Here is a 27,295-nt window from a genome sequence, read left to right on the forward strand (position 1 = left end):
GGGCTGAGTGATCTGTATCAAAGAAAGAGATTTTTTATTTCTTATATTTCATTTCTATAGCATCTCTACACTCCCATTAGGTGTATGAATTAATGCATTAAAGGAATTTCATCTAATTTTCCAGCTGCTATTATGTCGAGTTGAGCTGCAAGTCCACTGACAGATGGAGTTTAACAGCAAAAGTTTGGGATCCAAGCAGAGTCAGCCCCAGGGTCCCCTGTGTCTCGACAGGATCTATAGTACACAAACACTCAAAACCAACAGCACGATAACTAGAAATAAATCTCAGTAACGGGGTAACAGTGCAGGTACGAGCACCACAGCTGGCATTACTTTTCATTTTTGAATAATAAATGATTACTTAAAAAATGTTGCAACATCAGCCTCTTTCTCTGTGAGCCTGACATCACACGGGCTGAACCACTTGAAGGGGCTTGGGGGGAGATGATGACGGCTGGTACCGCTGCCCCCAGGCTTTTACAGCAGGCTAACCTAACCACTGGACTGGGATCGTAAATCATCCTCAATGTGTCTTTTTTTAAGATCAGGTGGTCATTTTTTTTCCAGACAACTTTATTACAACATTGCTGGTGGTGGTCTTTTTGTCAATTAGTTAGTTCAAGGAGCATGTATGTCTATGACTGTAAGACGTTCACTGTAGGCTACATTGTAGGGAAAATACCTTTGGTGTAATACATTATATCATATTAAGTGGTTTGACTTTAGCATTGTCCATATTGTTAATACACAAAGTCTGTACTGAACTACGGATCACTGGTGCCCTAAATTCAGGATGCAGTACGCACATAAGATCAATGTTGACCAATGATTAATGTTATCATGAAAACCTTATAAATGTGATGATGGCTGTCTCGCTCTTATGTGCTTGTACATCATATTGCTTCTGAAAACCATTATTTATCAATAATCAGATTCCAATGTGTTGTATAAGGACATCTGAGAAATGTTATTTTAGATTTGCCCAACCTAAGACTCCTGCCGCTTGAACACACATGATCACCAGAGCCCATAAACCAAGACAAGTGGTTCAAAGAGCTTGGCCTTCTTCCCTTCATTACTTATTTGTCCACCAGAGAGCGCTCCAGCTCCCACAATATTCAGCCCCCTTCTCCTCCAGGAAATCTGTGATCAATGGTCAAAACATGTTCTTCCTGATTATGTAAATTCTTGGTTTAAATAATTGTTTCATTGACCTTCTGTAATTATCATTGCGTGACAGACCTGACAGAATTAAAATTTATAGCAAGTTTATTTTCATTCAGAACTTCTCTCTAGTCTGAAAATAATAAATACAAAAAACAACAACACCTGTGTAGTAGTCCTACAAACACTGTCCATTTCTTATCTGGACACAAACATGCTCTCAAAATCTCAGAATTCATTATTCAGTCTATAAATAACCATTAGAAACACACACACACACACACACACACACACACGCACACGCACACGCACACACACACACACACACACACACACACACACACACACACACACACACACACACACAATAAATAAATAAGTTACAATAATGCTGCACTCAATCGTCATTTCATATCAAAATCAAGTTCCCGGTCAATACAATACATTTGAGAAGGTTCATATACAGTTATACATCTATTCAATTCATTTTCTTTACTTGTCCACTGAGAACTGAGGACTGCCCATAGTATTCAGACCCATTCCAAGAAGATCATCGGAGTCCACGTTGAAATGCCTCTGATTGTTTGGAGGCCGTTCAGACACACTCTCCCTCGTCAAAGTATTCCTAAGTGGTAGGAATCGAGTGAAAGGGACCGTGTGCCGGTCTGGGAAATGTCTCGACGCCAGAGACACAGCAAATCCGTGGTGCGAGGAAAGGAAACGGGTGTATCCGTCAGCCAGCAGCAGTTCTCTGAAGGTGCAGTCGGCCTCTGAGTAGTGCCCCTGGAAGGGACAACACATGTAAAGTGTCAGCGGATGACAGGAAGGGATGGGAGTTCTTTAGGAAAATGAAGTCTTCTTTGGTTACTGTACCTGCCCCCTCAAACGGCCTTCACTGTCCACACAGAGGAACAGAGATGATGACTGTCCCTTGATAACTATACGACCTGGGTTAACTGATTTCAACTCCAGCACACCTGGAAACAAAAAAAATAGATAATATCAGATATAGATAATATCCTAAATTGGGCACATATACTGTTACTGATTTATCTCCCAAATACTCACTGTAAGTGGACTGAGCGTCACTTCCGGACACTCTCCCATCCAAAGTCATCTGCAGATACATCCCTCTTCTGTGATTATCTGCAATAAGAAGAAAGACAATGAAGAATTGAAGGTGTTTAAGAACAGAGTTAACTCATCAATACCCCCAATATTTGAAATGAAAATGATTATAAATACCTGTGTAGAGGTGAACCTCTCTGACTTGATTGTCAAAGGACAAAAGTGGGTTGGAGTCAGTGAGATAAAATGACAGAGAGAAGGGAAGGGAGATAATTAAGAGAAAAGACAACAGGCTCGAGAAAGAGGTGTGTGGAAACAAAACCATTTGGAAAAGAGGAGATAAATAAGGAATAAATAAAAATATATTAATAGCTTAATAAAAATAAGAAATAGCTTTTTAAATAAATATGGCTCTGTACAAGCCAGTTCTTTTCAAATTCTAAACAGGAGCAAGTTGCGTGCCCTTTTAAAGGAGTGTGGAGAAGGAGGTCCTACTTCCTGAACGTATGAGTCAGACATTTCTACTAAATGAAAGTGTGATTTAGAGATCTGTGTTTAAACACTAAGCTATGTATGGGCTTTTTCCGGCCATTTACAGTGAGAGTTGCCTGTAAAGCTGCGTTTGGACTCCAGTAAAGGAGTGGGATCAAATTCATCCGAACCAAATAGCACGAAAAATACAAGTATGAATAGATTTTATGTTTCCTACTGTTCCCATTATTTACCCTTGTTTAGCAAGTTATCTGACGGGATAGTTTGGATGTTTTTAAGTGGGGTTGTATAAGGTAATTATCCATAGTCAGTCAGTGTATTATCTACAATAGATGGCTGTCAGCACGTCCCCAGTTTTAAGAAACAGACAGCTAGGAGTCCCAGCAATGTCCTGCTATGGATTGGGGCAACAGCTACATTCATTTTTAAGCCATCTTAAAGAAGTCAATATCAGTCTAAGTTTACATAATATTTAGAATATTTTCATAGCTTTACTCTCAGACAGCCCTGTTTAAGTTGACATGGGAGGAACTGAAGTCGCTATCTGTGCTCTCGTCAAAGCCACCGGAGTCCGTTGACAAAAACAATACTTTGACCTCGCAGAACACAGAGTTGCTGGTCCAGTGCTGCCGGTTAGTTAGTTTGTTGTCATTTCCTACCTGACTGCGTCTCCAAAGTGGGGGCGTGCCGACCATCACCTACTGTAGGTAAAAATGTAATAATAAGTAAAGACTATGGATGCCTCATACAACCACTTCAAAAAACATTACTTGAGGACCTCATTATGTTTTGCATCATGCTATTCCCACAATACTTTAATATATATACCTTAATATATAATTAAGGTATATATTAGTCATTTAGACTGTTTTTTTCAATGTCAATATCCCAGGAAAAACAACTCCTCATTTCTGCTTTGTCATTATTTGTGGACAAAATAGCTTACTGTAACTCAGGCTGTTTTTCCATGCAGTCCTCCACAAAAATATACAAATTTCACAACTGCAAGGAAATGTAACACAAACATCTTTTTTGAGTCATGTGCGGAATAATTTCTAACAAACAAGTCTGAAGCGTGGAAACGGACTAGGTTTCATGTTGTTTATCTTATTCGGTTATGTGTGTGTTTGAGGGACAGAATGGCTGGAAACAGTGGGTGAAACTGATTTACTAGCGGAGGACAAGTGTTTATGTGACTGCAGCTGCACCGTCACAAGGGACGCTCTACGTCAGCTTGAAAACTCCCAAGTAATGAAACACAGTGCATCACTAATAAACTTTCTCTCCACAAAGTGCTTTACCACCTTGTTTCATCATTTCACTGTGATGCTACTTCTGCGTCAATTCATCAAATAGATACAGTTTCTTATTCGTCAATCATAACTAAGTCTGAACGCTACATTGAACTATCACAAAGTGGTATTAAACTACCAGAGACTACTTCCTTTATTTCCCTTTTTCAAATATCTACATTAAGCTTCAAAACTGTTAACAGTCACAGATCAGGGGAAGTATGTTGATACCTTTAGTATATATGGATATTTTCTGACAGTTTAATTAACAATAAACTGTAAAGCCCTATTTGAGTTTCCTGAAGAAGCCTGCTCTGACATGTTTCCGGATGTTGAAAGTGAAATATAAACAGAGTGGAAGTCATAAACACTGAAAAACATTCCTTCATGTGTAGGCCTATGCTGCGTTTATTATTACTGAGTGTCATGTGTGCCTAATGCTCGTCCTTGACATTAAACATCAACTATTTCCATTCAGCTTGTAAGACGGATCAATTCCTTATAAAAATAAAAATGGGATACGGTTTACAGATGGAACTTGGCCAGGAGATGGTGCCACCCTGTTTACTCTTCTCGCCTCCATTATCACCTTCTCACAGGAAGATCCATAAACATGGAAGCAAATGAGGGTCATTAATACTTTTTAGCTTGTTTAGCTTGTGTGCACACACACAAAAAAAGACTTTACTGGTATGTTCTGTGCTCACAACCCACCTGTGTCACAGAAGAGTTAACATGGACATGAGAATCCTGTTTATGAGCTTAATCGTGTGAACACTATATGATCATAAGCGGGACCTTCATGTCCATGTTGAGTTTGCCTCAGGCTCTTTGACTCCAGCATGTTTCAGATAGATGAGGTAAACCGAACGCCTTAGAAACTTTTTCCCCCTGACTGGATGAAGTGTGAGTAACCCGCTGATTGGTTAGTCAGCAAAAAAAGTCAAAATTTGTGCGTGTAAATTGTTGCTTGAGAAAAAAAGTTTCAGTGTCACACTGGTGGAAAATTTGAGTCTGTCTTTCAGACTTTGAAACCTCACTGTGGAAAATATTTCTCCACCTTGGTAGTTACATATACAGAAAAATTGCAGATATTAGATTTAAAAAAAAAAGTATTTAGTATTCATGCCTTTATTTGAAGTACATTTGAAGGTTGATATAAAATGGGGAAGGGCGTGACTGACACCCGAGCCTCTGTATATGGGGCAGCCGCTCTACGGGGTGAGCTACTGGGTGCCCCAAGGCAGATTATTTTGAATGTAAGGGACTGTTGGCCCTCCTCGTTGCATTTCATACATGCAGTATATGAATTTAACTAGATAAAAAAGTCCCCATTAAAAAGACATTTTAAGTCATTCAAATTCAAAACAATACAATCATAACTTTTGTCATATCTAAAAAGCTCTTCCTACTTTGTTCTCATCTCCACTCCTGTGGTGTTCAATTCACCCTTGACTGAGCAAAAACATGCAGCTTATGTTGTGTTTGAATACGGCTGAGTTCATTTCTTTGTCATAATGTATAAACAATAAAGGACTGCAATAGCCTAAGGAGACAACAATCATGTCCTTTTTATGAATTTTTATAATTTTCACATAAGGTTTCAACAATTGTGTCTTACACTGTAGCTAAAAGAGGCATAGCATTTATAGTACTGTATACTTAGCTTTCCCTCCTTGCTCCACCTCACCTTTCCCTGGTCTCTTGGTAGTTTGCAGTTATTTCTTAGTTGTGCCCCTGACTGTAGATTTCAACTGTAGTGTCTGCATTACACAGGTTCATACTCCAGCCCCGTTCCAACTATTTACCTGTGATCTTCCGTCAGTGTGAGGGGAAACTGGAAATAACAGCATTTTAGCATTTTACAGGTATGTTTTTTAATTACAGCTTTTACAATCATTATTATAATATTATATTCAATTATCATCACTACTCTCCAATAATATGAATTTAAATCATAACACATTTTTTTTTCTTCAAAATGTACACATACAAGTAGCATATCTTAAATGTCCATAATTTAAAACATATTTCCTTTTTCAACCTAAAATGAAATTACAGTCAGTCTTAAAACTAAGTATGAAATGAACATACAGTTTAATACACACACATACATACTGTACATACATACATACATACAATAGCAGTTGTCATAAAAAATGACAAAAATAAAATACACACATTTTACAAAGTCCTGACCCAAGCTTTCACATCATTAGATGATTGATATCATGACGTCCACTCTAAAATGGTTGATTTTGGCATGCATATTAACACAAATGCTCAACTCTTTTTTCCCCACTCTGAACAGGATTTTGTCATAAAGCACTTTGCTAATTGTCTCATTGTCTGTCCTATTCACATTTGTGCATCTCATGTCTGTTATGGCTTAAGAACATACATGTGTACACTCATTCTCCCTTTGAACATCCCCCTCCCCGAATTCTACTGAATTGTGACGTTACAAGTCAGAATATGTTCTATAATCAGTCTTAATCATAGTAAGATCACCTGAAAGAATGTGTGATGGGCTATCTTTCTTTTGATCTGAACAGGAATGCAGTTTTTTTTTTCCAGTTTTAAAAACTATGAATTCATTGTGTCAATATTGCAACCTCACACTCAAAAAAAAAAACAACGGAAGATGTATTCACGATAGGCGATGGTCACTTTCTACAGGCCACTTTCTACAGAATCAAACAGCATCATGCCACAACTATGGATCGAGATGGGGTGACAGAAAGAGAGAGAGAGATAGAGATAGAGAGAGAGAGAGAGATAGAGAAACAGATGAATAAACAGTCATTCACTCATTATTTTGTCATCTTTTCAGAAATCATTCACTCAGTGTCTTTGATTCTTCGAGACATCTCGCTCGAATGATGTTGGTCATCTTCTAGTGTCCATTTTTGTTTTGTTTTTTTCTTCAAAAATGTGTTTTCCCCCCTTGGGTTAGGATAGAGGTGGGGCTCTACAAAATGGAATAAAACACACAAGAACTGTGAAAGCTCCTGCTGAGATAAGATGTTTCATTTGGTTTCACACAAGCTATTTTTAGTTACAGATACAATCATGATTGCGGGCGCCTTTTCTCACCTGGTGTGCTTGTATTTTAGCAGGAATATGTTCTCACGGATCCCGAGTCTCCTCTCGGACCTGCAGACAAACAGACGAAGCAAGTTAGTTAATAAAACTCGTGCGGTAGTTCAGACTGGAATGAAAAAAAACAAACAATAACCTGCGTTTAGTAGGGTTTTCTGTTCTGATTCAAAGGGAAGAAAAACTGGTTTCAAAAAGCCACTAAAACATTCTGCTGTACCATTATGATGTCACAACTAGACAATATATATGTAGAAAGTGCCGAGTCATTCCCTGGCTCTAATGACGGTGCAGAGACTCCGGAAAACCCAGAAACACTGACCAATCAGAGCAGACCGGGAAAATGGAGCGTTTTAGACAGAGTAGAAATACAGGTATATTCCGACAGAGAGTATGATGAAAAATACATATATAATAATTAAATAAATGTGTTATTTTTTTGAACATTTTAGCGTGTAGAAACCAATAATACAAGTATGAACATATGGAACCTTTAAACTCAGTCATCAAATGCTTTTGACCTTGGATTTGATTTTAAGCCCCTTGACCAATGAAACAGCTGCGAAATCTCTATATATTAATGACCACCATCAGACTAAAGTAACAAAAATGTGAATGCAGTCCTATCATATATCTAGTTTATACCTATAGTAGTATAGTATATTAGACTTAGTTAGTATAAAGTAAGACTAGTTCATTATACACATTGTTTTTTTAAGTGTTTAAACAGAAAGAAACCACTTTTCCAGCAGCGCTGCTTTCATGTCCATTCGCTCGGCGCGAGCTGCGTCTCCTCACCTTCACTCTGGACTTTTCTCAGGGTGACGGAGGGGGTCGAGATGGCGGAGGCACGGAAGTTGGCAGGTAACGTTTCTGAGGAGTCGGAGGTCACGCCGCGGAGGTCCTTCTCTCGGAACATCTTCCTCCATGATGGTGACCGTGTAAATGTTTTCGTGCCGTCCTATAGAGACAATCGAATAACACCGGTGGATTCAAAAATAACAGCGTTCACAGCAAAGAATATCTGTTTCAGGGTATTTTTCTTTATGCATTAGGGGTGGTGTACCAAAGTAGTAATTGACAAAGCAGGTTTTGTTGTGATAAGATACCACAGTTGCACAGTTTTTAGTCCTACAGCTGTAACTAAGCAATTAGCGGTGGTGTAAACACAGCTGAACCACTTCAGAAAAAGGCAACAAATGATAAGTTTGGATCAAAGGCCGTATTGGGAAGAAACAAAGTTGATTTTCTACTGACAGTCTGCTTTGTCGTACCTCATCTGGCCTCCTCTCTGTTCCCATGGAGATGAGAGCATTATACTCCTTCTCTAGGAGCTGCCTCGCCTGCAAAAGATAGACAAACAGGGTTTTAAGATCATAATTAAGATCAATTAACTGTTAAAGATGAGGTTTATCTCGGCATTAGGCAAACAGAAGGTGCAGTGATGAGCGCTCTGTGTCTACAAGTTGACAATAAAGGGCGGTGCGCTGTGCAGTACCTGTGTGTTCTGATTGGGTATCTGGAGGAGGAGGGCCAAATCAGTGTAGTCAAAGGTGTCATCAAGTGCCAGGAGGGCCCCGTGCACCCCGCTTTCTAATAGGTTGTCGGCAAACTCTTTCAGACCGATTGCCTGAACCCAACACATCACTCGCTCATTGGACCACACCATTACATCTGTGGAAGACACAAAAAAGCACATGCAAATGCTCTGATATCATTTCTGAAGAGTGGATTTGGCTATTAAAGACACAGGCCTCACCTTGGTTGTGGTGTTGACTCTCATCCCTCCTCCTCTCCAGCTCCTTCCTGTCATAGTTCAAGCGCTTCAAGCACATAATGCCATAGTGAAGACTCACCCTGCAGAAAGACACATTGTTCATTTCATCAAAGATATCAGGTATATACATCCAAGTAAAAGTCGCAAAGAAGTAGTGGAGACTTCAGACCTGTGGAAACTGTCCACCATCTTCAGCTGGCCCCTCAGTTCTTTCTTTGTGAGGTGATCGAGCATACGGGCGTCCACCAGTGACTCCATGAAGTAGGAGCGATACTGTGGCAGACCCAGGCTGGGCAGCCATTCGTTTCCCACCCACTCGTGGTTCATGTCTCCATAGGCCAGGATCTGGAGGATGGAGGGAAGGTTGGAGTGAGAAAAAGTGAAGAATAAACAAAGCCCCCCCGTCTACAGCTGTCTCTCTTTCCTGCACATTATATACACACTGCTGGCCATCAGGCAATTAGTCAAGACAGCCTTCATTTGTGCCAGTTGATGCATTACAGCTAACAAGAAACATAAATCATTGGCACAGGAATTATTAGCCATTGATAAAGCCATTAATTACATACTGCAAACCCTTATAAGGGTGCCTTATCAGAAAGCACCACCGTTAAAAGGATTCTATGGTTTGTTTTCCATTTAATACTCTTTTTAAAGAGACTGCTGAAGAAAAATCTTATAATTTAAATGGTAATGTCATTTTTGCTCAATTATTATCTGTGCTGGTCAAAGAGGTTTTCTGGCTTGGGAGAGATTAATAACAGCTTGACCTTCTACTCGTTAATTCCGCTGAACGCACAATAGGCAATGCTCTAATCCCTGCCTAATCGATATTTACACCAGGCACTGTAAGAATAAGGCTTGAAGAATCTTTAAAGATCTCAACCACACAGATAACAGCCCTTTCTCCCTGCTGGGGTGGGAAAACTGTGGACCGACCCCCATCATACAAATATCTATTGTTATTTCACTGTTTTAATGCACAAATCAAATTATAAGTTAAGATAAGATTTTGCTTATGTATTTAATATGATTTATTGTGACAAATAAATTGAATAAAATAAATAAAAACAGGCTCAGCTAAAGCGTGAAACCCTCGCCTCTTCAAAAGTAATAATTTACATGAGGAACAATAGAATTCACATGAGGTGCAGTGTAAGGGAATCATAGATTACATAATCATACTAGCTTAAACCGATTTAATTACTCAATAAGTTGTCTGTGGTTAAAAACTATTGATATTTCTTCATATCCCAAAGTGCACAGCACATTGTGACGGTCAGTTGTACACCGCCAGAAGCGTACCTGGTCCCAGCTGAACTCCTTCTGCTCCTTGTGTTTCAGGCAGAGAAGCAACGGAAGAGAAAAGGGACAGAGAGTTGCAAAGAGAGGGAAAGAATCACCAGGGGGAGTGTGTGTGTGTGTGTGTGTGTGTGTGTGTGTGTGTGTGTGTGTTATAATGAATCAGAGTCAGGAAAAAATGGAGAAGAGAGGAAAGGCACAGGGAGGAAAAGTTTTTTCTTGTTAGTGAGTGAGAATTAGTTGGAAAAACACTACATCAAAACAGATTTTGAGGGAATAGTAAGGGAGAGGTGTAGCCAAACATGCCTAATCAGAGACAAAGAAAAAGAAAAAAAAGCTTATCAATGTGAGGCTTTTGGTCATATTGCTTAATATTTAGAGGATAAAACACAATTCATCATCTTACATGCCTCAATACACAATAAAGAATACAGAATGTAAAAGTATAGTAAAGCAGTACAGTATTTGGATCTGAACAGTCCAAAATTCATAAACATAAAGTAAATCAAAATCCCAAAATATAGAATCTAGAAAGAATCTTCAGATTTGATATGAAACGTAATATTCTTACTGGCTTGGTGGCAGCAGCGAGAGACTCCATCTCAGCGTGTGTCATCCAAATATTACTGGTTGACTGTAATGACAATAATGAAAAACAAACAAACATCAGTCTTCTTCCTTGATATGGGTGTGTGTCCCGTCTGTGTGAACACATGACTTATGTGCTGATGTTTAGAGACATGTCACTTGTTATTACGAAGCCTTACAGAGCGAGTGCTCGCGGGTGCAGACGGACTAGTGAGGGAGACCATTTCCTGGATTGCTAGGCGGAGTTTGAGTCGGTGTAGAGGGTTGCTGATGCCGATCTCCCTCTGGATCTCTGTGTCTGACAGGTTAGCCATAATGGCGCCGCTCTTCACATTGGCACGGCATGCTGCCACATACCAGGCTGGCATCCCTACCCACAGCTGGATGAACAGAGAGATGAGCAACACTTGGAATGATACTTGAGACGAAAAAGCAATATTTTCTGTCACTTTTGTATTTGTTGCATACAAACTGTGGTAGTAAAATTAATCCCAAACCTTTTATCCTAGTGAGATGCTGGATATTTACATGAACATATTGATGTTATGACCTTACCTCAAGCCACGTAACAACAGTAGGACCATCCCATGAGGCGAAAGGCAGACCCTGACGACAGGCTTCCTCTAACAGGTCATGCCTGGGAAGGAGAGTGGGAAACAGTTATTTGGCAAAGTATCACTTCTTCATATCTCACTTTACCACTGTCTGTTTATAAATACAAAATCACAATGAGCTAAAGATGTTAAAGGAATTCTTTACCCTCAGAATGATCATTTGTATATCATTGTAAATTTGGTTTCCTCGCATGCCTCTATAGTGAATGAAAAACGCAGAATTGAAGTGTAGAATTGTCTCCATTTTTGGATTCTTTTTTCACCATGGAGGCGTGCGAGAAAAACACATTTCTTCAAAACATCCACGCTAACATATGGTGGCTAATTTAAATACAAATGATAATTTAGAGGGTGTAGTATTCCTTCAAGTATTAATTTAAATGCTGTGACATTTGTGCTTCGCATCATCGCTTGCTCTACCGACGACACCTGAGCACAGGCGTGCTCAAAGAGCTCTGTGATTATATGAGTGTGAGATGACTCTCACTTCTTTTTGCTGCGGCGGTCTTTCTCCACTGTTCCCGTCCCGAGTTTAGCCAGGCCTAACGGATCAGCTGAGCCCAGGTCATCAGATGGTGTGGACGCTGGAAAGGTCAACGGTTAGAATTAGCAATTATTTTATGCTTAAGCGTCAATGTCGATGATTCTCTTTCTGTATAAGTATTGTTATGAGTAGTACCCAGTGAGGCAGAGTCACGCCCAGGTGCACCGATCCTCCCCTTTTCCTTCTTCCCAAAAAGACGACCAATAGACGACTTAATGCTTTTCTTTTTGCTGGCTTTGTGGAGGGAATCCTGACTTGAAGTGGTGGAACCGTCAGCAGAGAGACTAGAGTGAAGAAAAACAGGAAGGGAAATCAACACAGACGCTTACTGCAGCAAAGGGCTAGTTAACTCACCAAATAAACAGTTTGGAAGTAAATCTTCTTGAGAGTACCTGCGAAATTCACGGAGGTCGTCGAGGCCTGCTCCCGGGTGAGTGTGTGTCATCCTGTCCAATCGTAGGGCTCGAGGAACGGCTGGAGGGTTGGAGTCAATCAGGGCGAGGGCTCTGCATTCTTCACCATCTTTGCTATTCTGCAAGGTGGAAAGAGTCCGTTACACAGGCTCTTCTTAAAGTATCCTCATGTGAGGAACATTGGTGGCTTATATCACAACTTCACCACGGTACCTGTCTGTCAGTCTCCCTGGCGGGGGAATGTGGCAGGCGGGGGGTGGAATGTCCAGAGCTGGGTGGTGAGGGAGACGCCAACGTGGAGGAGGTGATGGAGGGAGTCATGTATCCCCTCCCGACGCTGTCCCGTCCTCCCAGCGAGGAGGGCGGAAGAGAAGGAGCATCGAGGGCCACGCTGCTGACCCGGCTCTCAATCTCTTCTGCCCTCAGCTCTGTGCTCTCCTTTTCCTCCTGAATCAACCTTACAGGAGAGCAGAGGGTCTTGGGTTTTAACCATTATTCATCTACCAGAAAACAGACACCATTTCCTTAGGAATTCAAATAAGTCTCATAAACGGCAAACATAATCTCACTTAATCTCCTTGTTAATGGCCTCCAGTTGCTCCTGCAGCATGATGGCCAAAGTCTGTACATCTGTCTGTCCGCTGGGAGAGAGCAGCTCCGATCCGAACAGAGTCTCCCTGTCATCCTCGTCGTCAGAGCAACCGCCGTCACCGCCCTCATACCCAGGGCCGAGCATAGTGCTGCTGTCCCACTCTCCATACTGGGAAGAGGGGAAAATGCAGAAAATGATCATGCTAAAAACAAAATATACTGACATCATCATCATCATCATCATCATCATCATCATCATCATCATCATCATCATCATCATCGTCGCCAACTAAGTGTGACATTAACACCTTGTTGCTGTCGTCTCTAGCAGCCCCCCACCGGCCTCGGTGTGTCCGCCTGACCACCACTCCACTAGAGGAGTTGCTGTAGCCGGACGGGAGTGAGCCTCCACCCTGAGGGTACCGCAGCTCCGAGGCACTCCCGGGCAGAGATCTTCGGAAAAGGGTGGAGGGAAGTGAGCTCACGCTGCCCGCCCTATGGGGAGATTAGGATTAATTTGTTATGTTAGTACTTGAAGGTGACAATGTAAATAATAGCAAGGATATTAGAACTAAACCAAGGGAGTAAACACAAATGTGTGCTCAGAAAATTGCTGCATAAAAAGTATCCCTTGGGAGATGATCTTATTTGTGCATTTAAGAATATATAGTATAAATAAATTCTTGTGAAGGTTCATTGTGGCTAACCTGGAATAAGTAGAGCCAGGCCTCCCTCTCAGCTGATCCAGCTCCAGTTGGATTCGCTCCAGCTCAGCAAGGAGCTGTTCCTAAAGCAGAGAGGAAAACAAGACTTAGACTGTGACCTTTTTTTATTATTATTTTTTACAAGGAAAAAAACATTTGTTAAACATCATTTGTCAAACAATCTCTTGTTTGTAGATGAATATATTCACCATGACCTCTCACAGACAGGACATCAGCATAAAATGATAGTGTAGCTGGAAAAAACAATACCTTATTAGCTATAAGATCATCTTGGATTTTCTTCATGTTGGACAGTTCCTCTGAAAGCGCATTCTAGCAGAACAAAAGAATGAAAATATAGTTTTTCTCATTTTCAGTCATAATCACAAACTATTCTGCACCACTAATTAGTCTTCTTGTTACCTTCTCCTCTAGTGCTGCCATCCTCTCTTTGAGGTGGAGCTGCAGTCTCTCGTTGGACTCAGACAGAAGCTTGTCCACTGTATCTGAGAGGCGTTTGTTGTGTTCGTCATTCATCTTCTCCCTCTGCCTCGCCTAAAATGACGGCCATGAAAGAGGTGCTCAAGATAGAAAAGGGTTGGACAACAAACTCAGATTTTCCCTATGAATGTTCACCAAGCAAGAAAAAAAGATTTTACCCTCTGCAACTCTTGGTTCTTCTCCTCAAGTTGAGCCTCCATTTGTCGTAGTCGCTCCTCAAAATTGCCATGGCGCTCCTCTGCCTAAATTAGAAGAATTAAAGTAGATCCAAAATGAATGCTTGAAGCGAAAGAGGCATCCCACTGTGCAATGTGACGCTGGAGACGTGATGTATTTTCTGTCATTTTTGAACGTCCAATTTTGGTCCATTGAAGGGGTTGTTTTCTAACTCCAGGTGATGTCTTTTTGGACGTTTTCTAAACGTCCAATGTTGATGTCTATGGGACCTCAGTGTAAGGGCTATTTATAGTCCAAAAGTGTTTGTTTGTGGACGTCTTTTCAACATCAAATTTCAACTAATTCGAGACTTCTTCTATAATATTAATAACATGGCACTTTTCTAGGGTGTTAGACCTTATGGCCGCCATTCAAATAACAAAAAAAACCCAAAACACATCATGGACATTTCCTGCACCTGTCATAGACATCCAAATGAAGTCCAAAAAATGTACCCATTTCAAAGGACAAATGATGAACGTTAATATGAGCTCCAAGTTGGGTCATGGTTGGACGTCCAGATAGTGGACCTAGTTTGGACGTCAAATAGACGTCCAGAATTGGTCATGGACCGGCAGACCCAATACGGACATGATCTACGCGTCTATCCGACGTCAAATGTTTAGTAGGATGCTTATCTGATTAAAATAACCTCAACCTTTAATTGTAACTATCGGCACTGAATCTGAGTGGCAGGTTGTCTGGTCTGGAAGGTACAGTATGTGATTGCCTCTGACATAAAGTACCTTATTGAGCGCAGCAACCCTTTGGGCGAGCTGGGCCTCAATCTCAGGCAGCGTCTCTGCCCTCTGTAGGGTCTGCTGGAGCTTCTGCTTGGCTTCATCCAGACGTTCCTGTAGCTGTCTGTTCTTCTCTTCGCTCTGGACACACGGACCAAAACATATACAGTATGTGTGACTTGAGATCAGGTAAAAAATAAGTTTTGCACCTAATGTTATTGTTTTGAAGATAATAGTGCTCGCATAGCAAATACATTTTTTCGATTTACAAGTACAACAATATGACTCCATCAAACACACATGTAGCAAGTGCTGACTATTTTATTATGTGTATTATTTGATCCATTCCTTACCTGTCTGTGCAGTGATTCCTTGCTGGCCAGCTCATTTTCCAGCTTGTCTTTGATATCATGGAGAGAAGTCGCCTCCCTCTGGGCGCTGAGGTACCTGCATCCAACACCAAGAAATCAAAATATTAGAGCTGCAGATCTTGAACAACATGATATACGGTATATGTGATTATACGCAAGGGTGTAATTTCCCCTGGTGATTGATTAATTAACTAAAATACAACCCAATCGTATCCTACTGTCAAACCGCCAGACTCCAGATAGGAGAGGCTCTGAGCTGTTTCAAACGTTAAAACTTACTGCACGCTCACAGCATTTAAAGGTCTCATATCATACTCATTTTCAGGTTTTCTCATACTGCCTATCTTTCGTAGCTGCGCTCCCACCATCTCTGCACCATCTTTGCAGTTGCAGAATGAATCCATGTCTCTAAGTTTATCCGAGTGTCTGTACTGGTTCCTGCTGATACGCTAATTTCAAAGCGTTCAGCAGCAGGGCAGACAAAGACAGATATCGCAAAATGTAAATTAAAATATTTATTCAGCCTCAACCTTTGCGTATTCTCGACTTGAGTCGTAAATGCACGCCTCAGGTACGTTTACTAATTTGAGAGGCAGCTGAGACATGAGCCTGTCGGAGCTGGTGCAGACACCTGAATTGATTAAAATGAGAGTGTATCCGTTCTGTTAGATGGATAGAGTTGTGACATCACAACCGTACAGAAGTGCTGACAACTCATTTAAAGACACAGTTTCTGAACATGGGACTGTGTGCATTTCTCGGTGAGTTGAGCGTTTTGATACTTCCACAGTATTTATTTAGCACCCCGACCTCCTCTATAATCAAAAAAGACATAGAAATGTAACTTTTTACAAAATGGGATTTTGGGTGAAATAAATACTTTATTGTCCCTCAGGAAAATGGAAGCTGCCCTAGTCTTCTTATGGAGGTTGTTGGGGATGTATGCAGCTTATGCAGAAGCCTACAGACACTACTCAGGGCTAACCCTTCTGCAGTTTCAGGTAAAAAAATTTATTAATTTTACTATTTTTATTGACAGATACTAACCCTTTAAAAAAAAAAACATCAATCAAAGATAATGCGGTAAAAACAGTAATAACACATTCTTATTGATGTTAGAGTTGTGTAAATCTTTCAAGGAAATTTTTGGCTGCATCCTATTTTGCATCACTTAAACGAAGATAAAAATTGGACTCAATTTCCAAACTGTGTGACAGAAAGTCAACATTTTTGCTTTTCGCTCACAGCTTCATTCTTAATAAAAATGTCATGCAAATGGTATTATGTAAAACAACCTTAGACTGTATAAAGAGGTGTAAGGACACCTTGCAACAAATGTCCAGTCAACAGGCAAAACATATGCTCCTTCTGCTGTGTTCATTACAGCTGACGTATGAAATTATGGTTGCAAAAGAAAAAAAAGATGGGTGAGTCCTCTCTACAACTAAGAATAGATTCCTCAAACACAGCCAAGATTACCTGCGTTCTAGTGTTGTAATTCTTTCCTCCATGTCCTCCCTTTGGCAAAGGGCCTGCGGGAAGCAAAAAGGTATCATGAAACGAGATGGTGTGCATTTCAGGCTTTCATGATATACATGAGAGAACAGTTCTTATTAGACATTTATGTGAAAAATAATGGCCAATTAGGAGATACCTAAAATGAGTCATTTTAGACTGGCAGTAACACCAAATAGCAAAAATCCACCTCTGAACTGATTCATTTCCCTTAATATCCCTCTGAAATAATGCATAGTAGTAACAACATATGCCCATTGTGTTTAAATAAAACCTTGGAGCCCTGGGAATCAAGGGAGCTCAGGGTTTTGGCTGGGAAGAGACAGATTGGCCCTACAGACCTCTTTCACTTCCCTTTGGAGCTTCTGATTGGCCTCCTCCGACTTCGTCACCTCCCTCCTGGCGGCCGCAAGCTGTTCCTCTATTTCCCCAACCTGACGTGACATCAAAAAGGGACGAGATGACACAGATTAAACCGACGTGATTCAGTGTTAACTGCTACAGCACTAAGTGTAAATCGAAATGGCAAATGATTCATTACAAATGTGTGACATGCTGAGAGTCTGGTGCTTCAAATGCAGTAAACTAGAGACAGAATGGGCCTCTTTTCAGTTTTCTCTTAAATCCTTTTATCTTCTGACACGACAGTCAAACATTTGGTAAATTAGGTATCTTTACCTAAATACGTTTGACCCACAACACATCAGACAGTGCTACATACAGCATGTCTATAATTCTATTAAAATTATGTCGTATCTTATTGTACACTATACAGTATAATTATGGATTTTCAAAGCAGTTGCAATAGTTTAACTGGCCACAAGAGGGAAGAGGGAGACCAGTACATAGTGATTCAATCCTTCTTGGGATATTCTGTTGGAATTAATAGCTTGGCTCTATTTAATGGAGTACACTGAAGAAATGTCTTGTTATCATAGCCAGTGTTCATTATAAAATTAAATAATAATAATATAATAATAAAGACTAAATGCACTGTTATAAGAATTTACATAGTCCAATCTGATTGGCCAAATCTTGCCTCGATTGATCGACAACGACATTTTTTTTTCTTTTTTGTTTATTTTTGTCATTGCAGCACTGGCTTTTACGTTTTTTTTCCACACAGAGAAAAGAGCTGAAAGGATCCGGATGCCATGAGTTGTCAGTCGTATCTTTGCCATATATGAACAAAAAAAAAAAAAGCAATTAAATTTCCCCCCAGTGTACCAATCCACAGACAGAAGGGAAACGCCAGGGGAGTGAACGGACAGTCAATGAGAGCGCGCTGCAAGCCGCAGACAGCTGTTTCTCAGCGCCCCCCTCTGCTGATTTTGACAGAGAATTGTTCATAAATAAAATTAAATATTTAGCGCTCTGCTAATTCTACTTTCTTATGTCAGTGCTCTGAATAATAAAAGCAATTCTATGTCAAATCTGACATTTAGCACCACCATATCCTGTATGACATACTTCTTTGTTTCAAAACCACATGTGATGATTCAAATGCGAGGCTGGTAGTTGAATAAGGCTCCTTAGATTGAATCGTTGAATAATTACCTATTCAGGGTCACCCCTAGGAATAACACGTTGTGGATCCCAAAAATGTTGATCTATTCCTTTAACAATCAGCACTCATCTGATTTACTGCTAATCTTAACTATAATCTAATAGCTATTTCAACCTTAAAACAGCAATTTTAACTTCAGCAATTTCTGACTACAACAAAGTTTATGGCAAATGGATATAATAACTATATATTAAAGTGACAACAGATAAAGTTTCTGTTTAAATGACACCACCAGCCTTTAGATTCCCTCCTGCGGCACATTAAAGCTTCACTACTTCATCCTAACCTTTCACAATAAAGGTCCTCGACATAAAATGCCACACTGCTTATTAGAGAGCCTTTCACTCAGGGGCAAGTCAACAAAACAGCTTACAACTCAACAAAATAGCTTACAATTCAGTAGTAACTGTGGAAAAACGTTACCTGGCAAAAGAAAAAAAAAACCTCGGACGGAGGAAGAGGGAGGGTGATGTTAAAAACATTCTTTCTACTAAGCTGGGCCAGTAGGTAATAAGACCTGCCTACATGCTACCGGGTGTTTCATTCTGCCCATATCATAGCACTGTACCGGACCTGATTCTCCTGACACGGTCCAGGGTTCATATGTGAAAACGGCTATACGCTCACCTGCCGGCACATGAGGGCCAGCCTCTCCCTCAGCTGGGAGAGTTCAGCTCTCTGCCGCTCTATCTCTCCTTCTCGCTGTTTATCCAGCTCGCTATCCTCCAGGCCAGTGGAGGGACCATTGGGTAGTCGCTGGAATGATGACAATACAGAAAAAAAAAATGAGAGGGTAAAAATAACCTGTTGGAATCAGTTGAGGTTGTAGCTGAAATAAATGACACGTGGTTGAGGTCAAACTTAATGTTATAAATCACACTGACACACCATGGTACCCATACATCTACTGTTCTACTGACTTTCTGGAACACATACACAAAAACAACTGGAACCAACATGCATAAACCCCCCCCCTTACATCTTTCCCGCCGTCCACCCCTTGTTGACGTCTTTTAATTTGGTCTCTTAAAGAGATTACCTGGAAAAGGGGAGACAAAATGGGCAAACAGATGATACGAATGAATGTTCTTTCCTCACACTAAAGCATCCTTGAAACAAAACAAATCATTTGCATTGGACTTTACCTCTTGAGAAGATGTTGCAAGTTGGTCCTCTAACATGGACACCCTCTCGAGGGCCACACGGAGCCTCTCTCGAACCTGTGGGGTAGAGCAATGACCGACCATTATGTTGCTCACAAGTAATGATTCAGTCTGCATTCATATTGCCTGAACAGATTTGATCGTTTACTCTCCCAAAGTAACTAAATCCATTTGACCTTCCCAATAATCTTGATAGAAAGAGCAAGTTATAAAGGATAGAGCTAATTAAACAGTTCTTAAGAGGCCAAAACACTTTCATCACAACATCATTTCTTGTAAAAAGGTGCTTGAGATATTTGTGTGCACTGCAGTGCTTATCAAACTTCTAGGAATGTGCTTAAGTGCCAACTTTGTCAGTGAGAGTAAAAAAATATATATCTAGTAACTTACTCCTACTTACAGTGGGAGAAACCGGTTAGAGCAGCACATGATCATATAAACGCTCAGAGCAGGAATAGTAAATGAGATGCAAGACATAACCATTTACGAGAAAGCAACGGCTGCATCTTGTGAGCTAAGATGATCCTATTCTGACTTTATATATATTACGTCACCTTAACCAATAATATATGATACAGTCAATACAAAACATATTTTTACTACAGCCGTCTGAAACCCCAATGGGCAGTGGTGGAGGAAGTACTCAGAACATTTACTTAAGAAAAAAATATAAATACGATGGTCTAAAAATATTCCATACAAGTAAAAGTTGTCACGCCGCGGTGAGGTTTGTCCTGTCTTTGGGTTTTTGTCTTGTGAATTTCCTGTTTTATTTTGAAAAATAACTCTCCTCTCGTTCCAGGTCATTTGCTCTTCCTCTTGTGTCACCGGTCTGACGTCATTCCCTGATTCCCGATTGTTTCCACCTGTGGCTCCCCTTCCCTCATGTGTATAAAGTCCATGTCTTCCCCCTTGTTCCGGGCCGGATTATACTGTCAGGCCCAGGCAGGAAAGAGGACTCAGATGCTGAGGTTCGCGGATCAACACTGAATTTATTAGCTTGACGACAGGGACGTGGCACAGAAAAAAAAGCCACACACAAAACGAAACACTGGATACATTCGACACAAGGTACAAATGTATCCAGCGTTTTGTTCCACAGTCTTGTCCATGCTTTCGAGTTCTTTGTTACCACGTTCAGGTTTTTGTATTCCTTGTTTTTGTCCAAGTAAGTTTTCCATTTTTGAATTCTCTTGTGACTTTGTTTTTTCCTCCTGTACGGAGCATCTTTATTTTGTACTTTGTTTTATTACTGACGTTTTTTGTTTTGTTCCTCCTGTGCGGAGTGATTTTTTTTGTTTGTGGCTTATTTTCTGTGCCACGTCCCTGTCGTCATGCTAATAAATTCAGTGTTGATCCTCGAACCTCCGCATCTGAGTCCTCTTTCCTGCCTGGGCCTGACAGTATAATCCGGCCCGGAACAAGGGGGAAGACACGGACTTTATACACATGAGGGAAGGGGAGCCACAGGTGGAAACAATCGGGAATCAGGGAATGACAGACTGGTGACACAAGAGGAAGGGCTAGTGACCTGGAACGAGAGGAGAGTTATCTTTCAAAATAAAACAAGAAATTCACAAGATAAAAACCCAAAGACAGGACAAACCTCATCGCGGGTAACAAAAGTCCTGAATTTAATATGGTACTTAAGTACGAGAACAGAGGTGTTATCAGGGAAATATATCAAATATAATCAGTATTTTCATGTTCATCAATGTGTAGTGGATTTTACTGGGTAAAATAGTAGTATAGAAGCCTAGTGCATCATGTCATATGAGCTTATTATGTTTTTTTAATGTAAAAAGTATCAAATAAATATAGTGGGGGAGAAATACAATAAATTGCTCTGAAATGTAATGGGATTAGAAGTATGTATTATCATGCTAAATAATTCAGTAAAGTACATGAATGCACAAATACTTATCACAGCCCTGCTAATAGGCTACGCTAACAAGTTACAAACTTAAGAGACATTTGGAGCTCTCTTAAATTTAAGAACATTTCTATGTCAAAACAAATTTTGTCAACAGCTTTTATTCTTAAAAATGCACAACACTTTGGGGCAACAGAAAAGAGATACAACACTTAGGATAAAATGTTATCAAAGAGGCTTATTAACACATCAGGCAGATTCAAAGCAAAATGAGCGTTAATTTTTAAGTTCAATATTAATTGGCTCTGTTTTTAGTCTCTCTACCAACTCCTGAGGGAATATTTGGCCCTTTAGCTGCTAAATGCTTTACTGTGTTCACCAGCTAGCCGCTAACTGTAGCTGTGTTCGAAACCGCTCTCTATCACGGGAATGGTGTGTTTGCCATTTTGTAGTGGTTGAAATCTCAGTGGTTAAATTCATTCAGTATAAAACACCCAGAATGCACAGCTAGAGTGTCCATTCGATTTACCCTTCATTTTACTCCTGCATACCACAATGCAATGCAGTCGTGTTTTCCTGGAAGAAAAGAAAAAGTGTAATCTCATTCCCTATGTAGTTCACTATTTAACAAACATCCTCAAAGCAAAATTTCAGTCAAAAACAACTGGACTGGTTGTTTGTCTAGGAAGACGTTTCACCTCTCATCCAAGAGGCTTCATCAGTTCATGTATGCATCTGACCAGGCTGGGACTGGTCCGGACTAGTCTTTCTAGACAAACAACCAGTCCAGTTGTTTTTGACTGAAATTTTGCTTTGAGGATAACGATGACCTGGACGAATGAGAACATTCACAGGCCTATTTAATAAGCACTATAAGGAAATAGTGAGTGAGTGAATGAGGGAACAGTTTCGAACACAGCTTTTGTCTGTATGCTGTTTGGTGCTAGTTCAACTGACTTAGCCTAAAGCTCGGTCTTAGCACCTTTTCATTGAAAGCAGATGCCTGCAACTGAAAACATAATCAGTCATCAAATCTGTTGTTAGTATAAAAATATTCATCCTAACCGCTTTAAGATTGTGAGTAGGAAGTAAAAGGCAAAGATTTTTATTTATCCTACAGAATTTCACCTTTTTTCTGTAGCTGATGCAATGAAATGGACAACAGTTTGACCCACCTTTTCATCTAGAGCCTTGTGGTGCTCAAACAGAGACTTGAGGGCCTTGAGGACTTCCACCTCACTGGAGACCCCCGCTGGGGACTGGGCTTGTCTTTTCACCACTGTCATCCTCAGACTGCGCTCATGGCGAGACACCAGACACTCCAGGTGTTCCAGCAACAACTTCAGGAGTGAATGGGTTGAAGGGGAAGGAGACAGGGAGGTGACAGGAGAATGCAAAGAGGTAAGAAAGGGAGTTTGAAGGACGACGACAGAGACAGGGAGGATTCAGGAAAGATACAGAGGAGTGAAGGGTTTTAAGCGTGACAATGAGATGAAAATGGGTGGAGAAAAGAGCACCGGGTAGTAGACAGGGATAAGGAGTGAGTGGGAGAGATAAGGGACGCAGATAAGAACACAACAAAGGAGTCAAAAAAAGAGAAAATGTGGAGGAGAAAAAGGAAGGGAAGGAGGAAAATAACCCAGGAGCAAATTAAACAGTGTGACACCCACACAACCACAATGGGTGAGAAGGATAACACAGAGGCTGTTACAGTGCTAATAAGCAAAATGGCCGCTAAGCATCTTACACGTGTGTTGTTTCTCTCTGCCTTGAGCTCAGCAATCTCCTCCTCCCTCTCCAGAAGCTGCTCCCGGCAAACGTTCAGCTCTTTAGTCAACACAGCAAACTCCTGTGGAACACACAAGCTGCGTTCAGGGGCAAAGAAAACAAACTGTTTAAATGTATGGTTTTAATAGTTTAATGTGGTCTCAGCTCAGCCGCTTGAGCTACTATGAGCGTTTAAAGGAACAAATAATGATTCAGGCCAGACAAATCTAGTGACTGGAAATGAAATAGAGATGGCTGCTCTCAGCACATATAAATGAACTCAAGAACTAAAAATATACATGACCAAAGCCCTCCAGAAACACTGTGTGGGGCACCTGAGACCAGAAATGTGGGGAGACGTCCATGATTTAAACCTACACAACAATCATGTTAATCAGTGACACAGTTTCCACCACCACTCTTGCTCTCACTCATCCGCCTCTGTGAACTTGCATTCATGGATGCATTACATCACACTGTTACACAATGGCTCTGCACTGGAATGCACAGGAGAGACCCCCAAAAACAATACATGGTGGGAGATTACTCCATAAAACACATTCCAAGCCTTCAGATTAGATATAACTGCTGTTTATGATGTGATGATGTGCGGATGCTTACAGTCAGGATTACCTGCTTTAGGATTTTAAAAAATGTTGAAAGTAGACACATGGAATTGGTCTGTGTTTGCATGGAGGATGGAAGAGAAAAAAGCCAAAAAGAGATCTATACAGATGGTGACACAGTGGGTCCATTGGCTCTTGGCTTTATGGGATTGTTTCTTGTTTGGATAGGGGTCAGCTTCTCAGTTGGCTTCCCTTGTACCGTTATTGTTCCTTTTTTTCTTCTTCTTAACATTTAAATACATTTTCAGCCATGCTCTATGATATATATAAATAGGAAATACAAATTTGAAATGCTTTTGACTGGTGTGTAGGACTGGGAATTGGTACTCGATACCTTTAAGGTATCGGCAAAAACAACCCAGTACCAAGTAATATTTGAACCTCTCAAGTCAAACGATAACTGCATTTGATTTTTTTTGTACCCAGATGTATAAAAACAATTTGAATGCTTTTACAGGCAGCCAACCATGCAAGTGTAAATTACAATTTAATGCATCTTGTGATTGGCCCACTACCGCAGCAGCTAAAACAAATACATTCTGTGGTGGGGTGAAGTGGAGCAAGGTGTATTTGGCAGTTCAAGGTGCCAAGTTGCCAACAAAAACTAACTTGCCTGTGGCACCTGATAAAAATAAATGGAAGGATTATTTAAAATGAAGTACTCTATTGGTATCCGTATCACTTTAAAGTTTTACTCCATGAGATTTTCATCTATTTAATTTACTTTTAAGTTGCTATCTATCAAAGAGTGAGTTAAAACAATGGTGATTGATCATATGACCTACTAATGAAAGCACTTCTACTTTTCCGAGTACTCCAATATCTGTGTCTGTAGCACACATTCCTGGGCAAGATGTAAATAGGCCGTTAGTGACGCTGCTCACAGCGGTGTGTCTGCTGGTCGAGGTCGTCACTAACGGTTATGCTGCGTTCACTTGTAATCTGAGATCGGGAACTTCCATCTTCTGAGTGAGGCTTGTAGTAAGGTCAGAAGTGTGTTAAGAGGGTCACATAGAGGGGACGGACTGGAAATAGAGAGGTGAATGTGTTTCACTAAAGTTTACAAAAGAGCAAAAAAAAAGAAAAGTCAACACAAAGTGACGCTAGAAACAACGTATCTCAATTCTTATGCCGTACAAGTTTAAGGATACTTATACTGATATTGTAATCTTTAAACTATACCCAGTCTTACTGGTGTGTTGATAATGATTTAAAGGTTTTGTACACAATACCATAAACACATGTACATTCAAATGCAATTCAGTAATGTAGCCTTATAACAAATGTTTTAAAGCTATAGTGAAGATATCATAGAAAACAAGAGGACCTAAGGAATTAGTTGGTACCAATGTCATGCAAGCTTGGAAAGTGGACTAAATAACGCTCCAAAGAATTGGCATTGGCCATTTTAAAGGAATCCCTTGGCCTTTTACCTCAAGCAATCTGAATAAAAATGGGTTCTGCAATACCTTCTCTGCAATTGTCTCCCAATCAGCTGCAATTTCCATGCAAGACAATGCCCCCTATCACACTTCAAAATGGGCAGTTGCTTGAGGCTAAGAATATTGAAACAATGAAATGACCAGCCCAGAGTGCAGATCAAAACCCAATAGAGAATCTCTGGAAAATCCTTGGTGACAAAACAATGTCTAAGAAACACACTACAGATTACAGACTACAGAAAGAGACTGCAAGAAAAATGGTCCAAGAACAAACCAGAGCAGTGTGAGAAACTAGTGATGTCCTGTGGGCGCAGATGTGATGAAGTCACTCAAAGCAAGGGCCTCTACACTTACTTTTATTTTTTTTAATCATATAGCCCTGAGAAAACATTGTTTAAATCTTCTCTTCTGACACAGTTGTTACTGTTCTCTAATTTTGCTCACTGTTTTTTTCACAAAATAAAGGATTTTGTTGAATTGCCTTGGTTATTTAAAAAAACATACTAGTACAGCAGTGGTATAGCCACAGCGGATTTTCTATCAAATTCTGAACAATAAAAAATCACAAAATTTCAGAATAAATCAAGTAATAATAATTTGTTCTCTAATTTTGATCTCCAGTGTATAAGCTTCCAGCATCAATAATCCTACATGGTCAACAAACCTAATAAAACCGTATTACACAACAAGAGGAAAATTGCGAATGCAACTTAGACTAAACAGCCAGTAGATGACAGGAACATAAACCCTCTGCATTAGTAAGAACAACATTGGTGAGGGAAAACTCTGAAGACGCAGAGGGGGAAGTATTTAACTTCAACTTTCTAGCATCTCTCAGCATGACCTGCCACTGCAAAGGATTACTGTCTCATGAGCTCGCTTCATGATGACACACATTTAGAAAAACACACTGGTATATAACTAGACACTGATAGCACAGTGCCAAACAAGTACCTTCATCTCCAAACTCATTTCTCCATTCACATGTGCATGTGCACAGATTGTACAGTATATACACACATACACACAGTTGTACCTGTGGCAGGGCGATGGACAGCTGCCTCTGAAGTGACTCCTTTTCATGGCCGAGCTCGCGGAGGCGCAGCTGAGCCGTGCCCAGGCAGTCCTGTGTCTCCCTTAGGTTCTCCAGCAGCCTCTCCCTCTCTGTCAGCATGTTGACCATTAACGACTCCAGGTTCCCAGTGCTTCCTCCTTCATCTCCTCCGCTTCTGGCCTCCCTCCCACTGAAGCCGCCTCCTCCGATCGCACCTCCAGGGCCTCCGACTCCCGTCCCGGCAGGTGAGGAAGGGCCCCCACCAGTCCCACTTCGCCCATCCTCAGAAATGGTGGGCATCACCTCACACATCATCATGAGACCCTGGTGTGTATGTGTGTCAAGTTAATAGAGAAAACTAAATGGGGATTGTGCGTGCAAAATGTCTGTCTTCGTGCCTTGGGTTTTTATGAGCTTGTACTAAAAGTTTGATGTACAAAATATAAATCTTTACATCTTCAGTTTTCCAAAAATATCATTCCTTTGGTCTGCATATGTTCCTCTGTTTATTGCCTTGATGTTTTTCTCCAACACTCTGTATGTCTTCCTTCACAAAGTCCCAACCTTCATGGTGTATGATCAGAATGCTTATGTGTTCCTGTGTTATGCAAGAGGAAGGTTTATCTACGGGGAAGCCGTTCTGTGGGTGGCTGGGATTGGCGGAGGGTGAGAAATGGAAGGGGTTATGGGGAAGGAAGGGATAAAAGAAGGGCTGATGCTCCTAAATTGTGTCCACGAGGCAGAGCTCCTCAAAACACCAGGGGTGAGAGCTGAAAAAGAGAGAAGGGATTGCATTAGATTCCCCTCAATAA

At 40.6% G+C, this 27,295-nt stretch overlaps 2 protein-coding genes across 2 annotated transcripts; both read right to left on the bottom strand.

The window, feature by feature from the left end:
• Nucleotides 1–1,656: 1,656 nt before the first annotated feature.
• fgf21 (fibroblast growth factor 21) lies at nucleotides 1,657–2,557 on the bottom strand (the record flags this gene model as incomplete). The annotated part of the gene is made up of 4 exons (XM_083933172.1): nucleotides 1,657–1,947; nucleotides 2,038–2,141; nucleotides 2,233–2,310; nucleotides 2,410–2,557. 4 exons carry the CDS (start codon nucleotides 2,555–2,557, stop codon nucleotides 1,657–1,659), a joined length of 621 nt encoding a protein of 206 aa, XP_083789298.1.
• A 4,303-nt stretch (nucleotides 2,558–6,860) lies between these two features.
• On the bottom strand, nucleotides 6,861–26,801 carry LOC310960831 (liprin-alpha-3-like; the record flags this gene model as incomplete). The annotated part of the gene is made up of 31 exons (XM_083932650.1): nucleotides 6,861–6,987; nucleotides 7,113–7,172; nucleotides 7,914–8,076; nucleotides 8,390–8,458; nucleotides 8,614–8,789; nucleotides 8,875–8,972; nucleotides 9,062–9,237; nucleotides 10,198–10,224; nucleotides 10,766–10,828; nucleotides 10,962–11,162; nucleotides 11,338–11,419; nucleotides 11,884–11,980; nucleotides 12,076–12,224; nucleotides 12,333–12,472; nucleotides 12,567–12,810; nucleotides 12,923–13,113; nucleotides 13,253–13,439; nucleotides 13,652–13,731; nucleotides 13,919–13,981; nucleotides 14,072–14,203; nucleotides 14,308–14,391; nucleotides 15,112–15,246; nucleotides 15,459–15,552; nucleotides 16,956–17,008; nucleotides 17,333–17,425; nucleotides 19,186–19,314; nucleotides 19,538–19,597; nucleotides 19,704–19,778; nucleotides 22,770–22,934; nucleotides 23,342–23,443; nucleotides 26,466–26,801. 30 exons carry the CDS (start codon nucleotides 26,799–26,801, stop codon nucleotides 7,129–7,131), a joined length of 3,708 nt encoding a protein of 1,235 aa, XP_083788776.1. The 3' UTR covers nucleotides 6,861–6,987; nucleotides 7,113–7,128.
• Between the last annotated feature and the right edge of the window lie 494 nt (nucleotides 26,802–27,295).

Source organism: Echiichthys vipera (assembly GCF_963691815.1).
Source record: "Echiichthys vipera genome assembly, chromosome: 18".
Lineage (NCBI taxonomy): Eukaryota > Metazoa > Chordata > Actinopteri > Perciformes > Trachinidae > Echiichthys > Echiichthys vipera.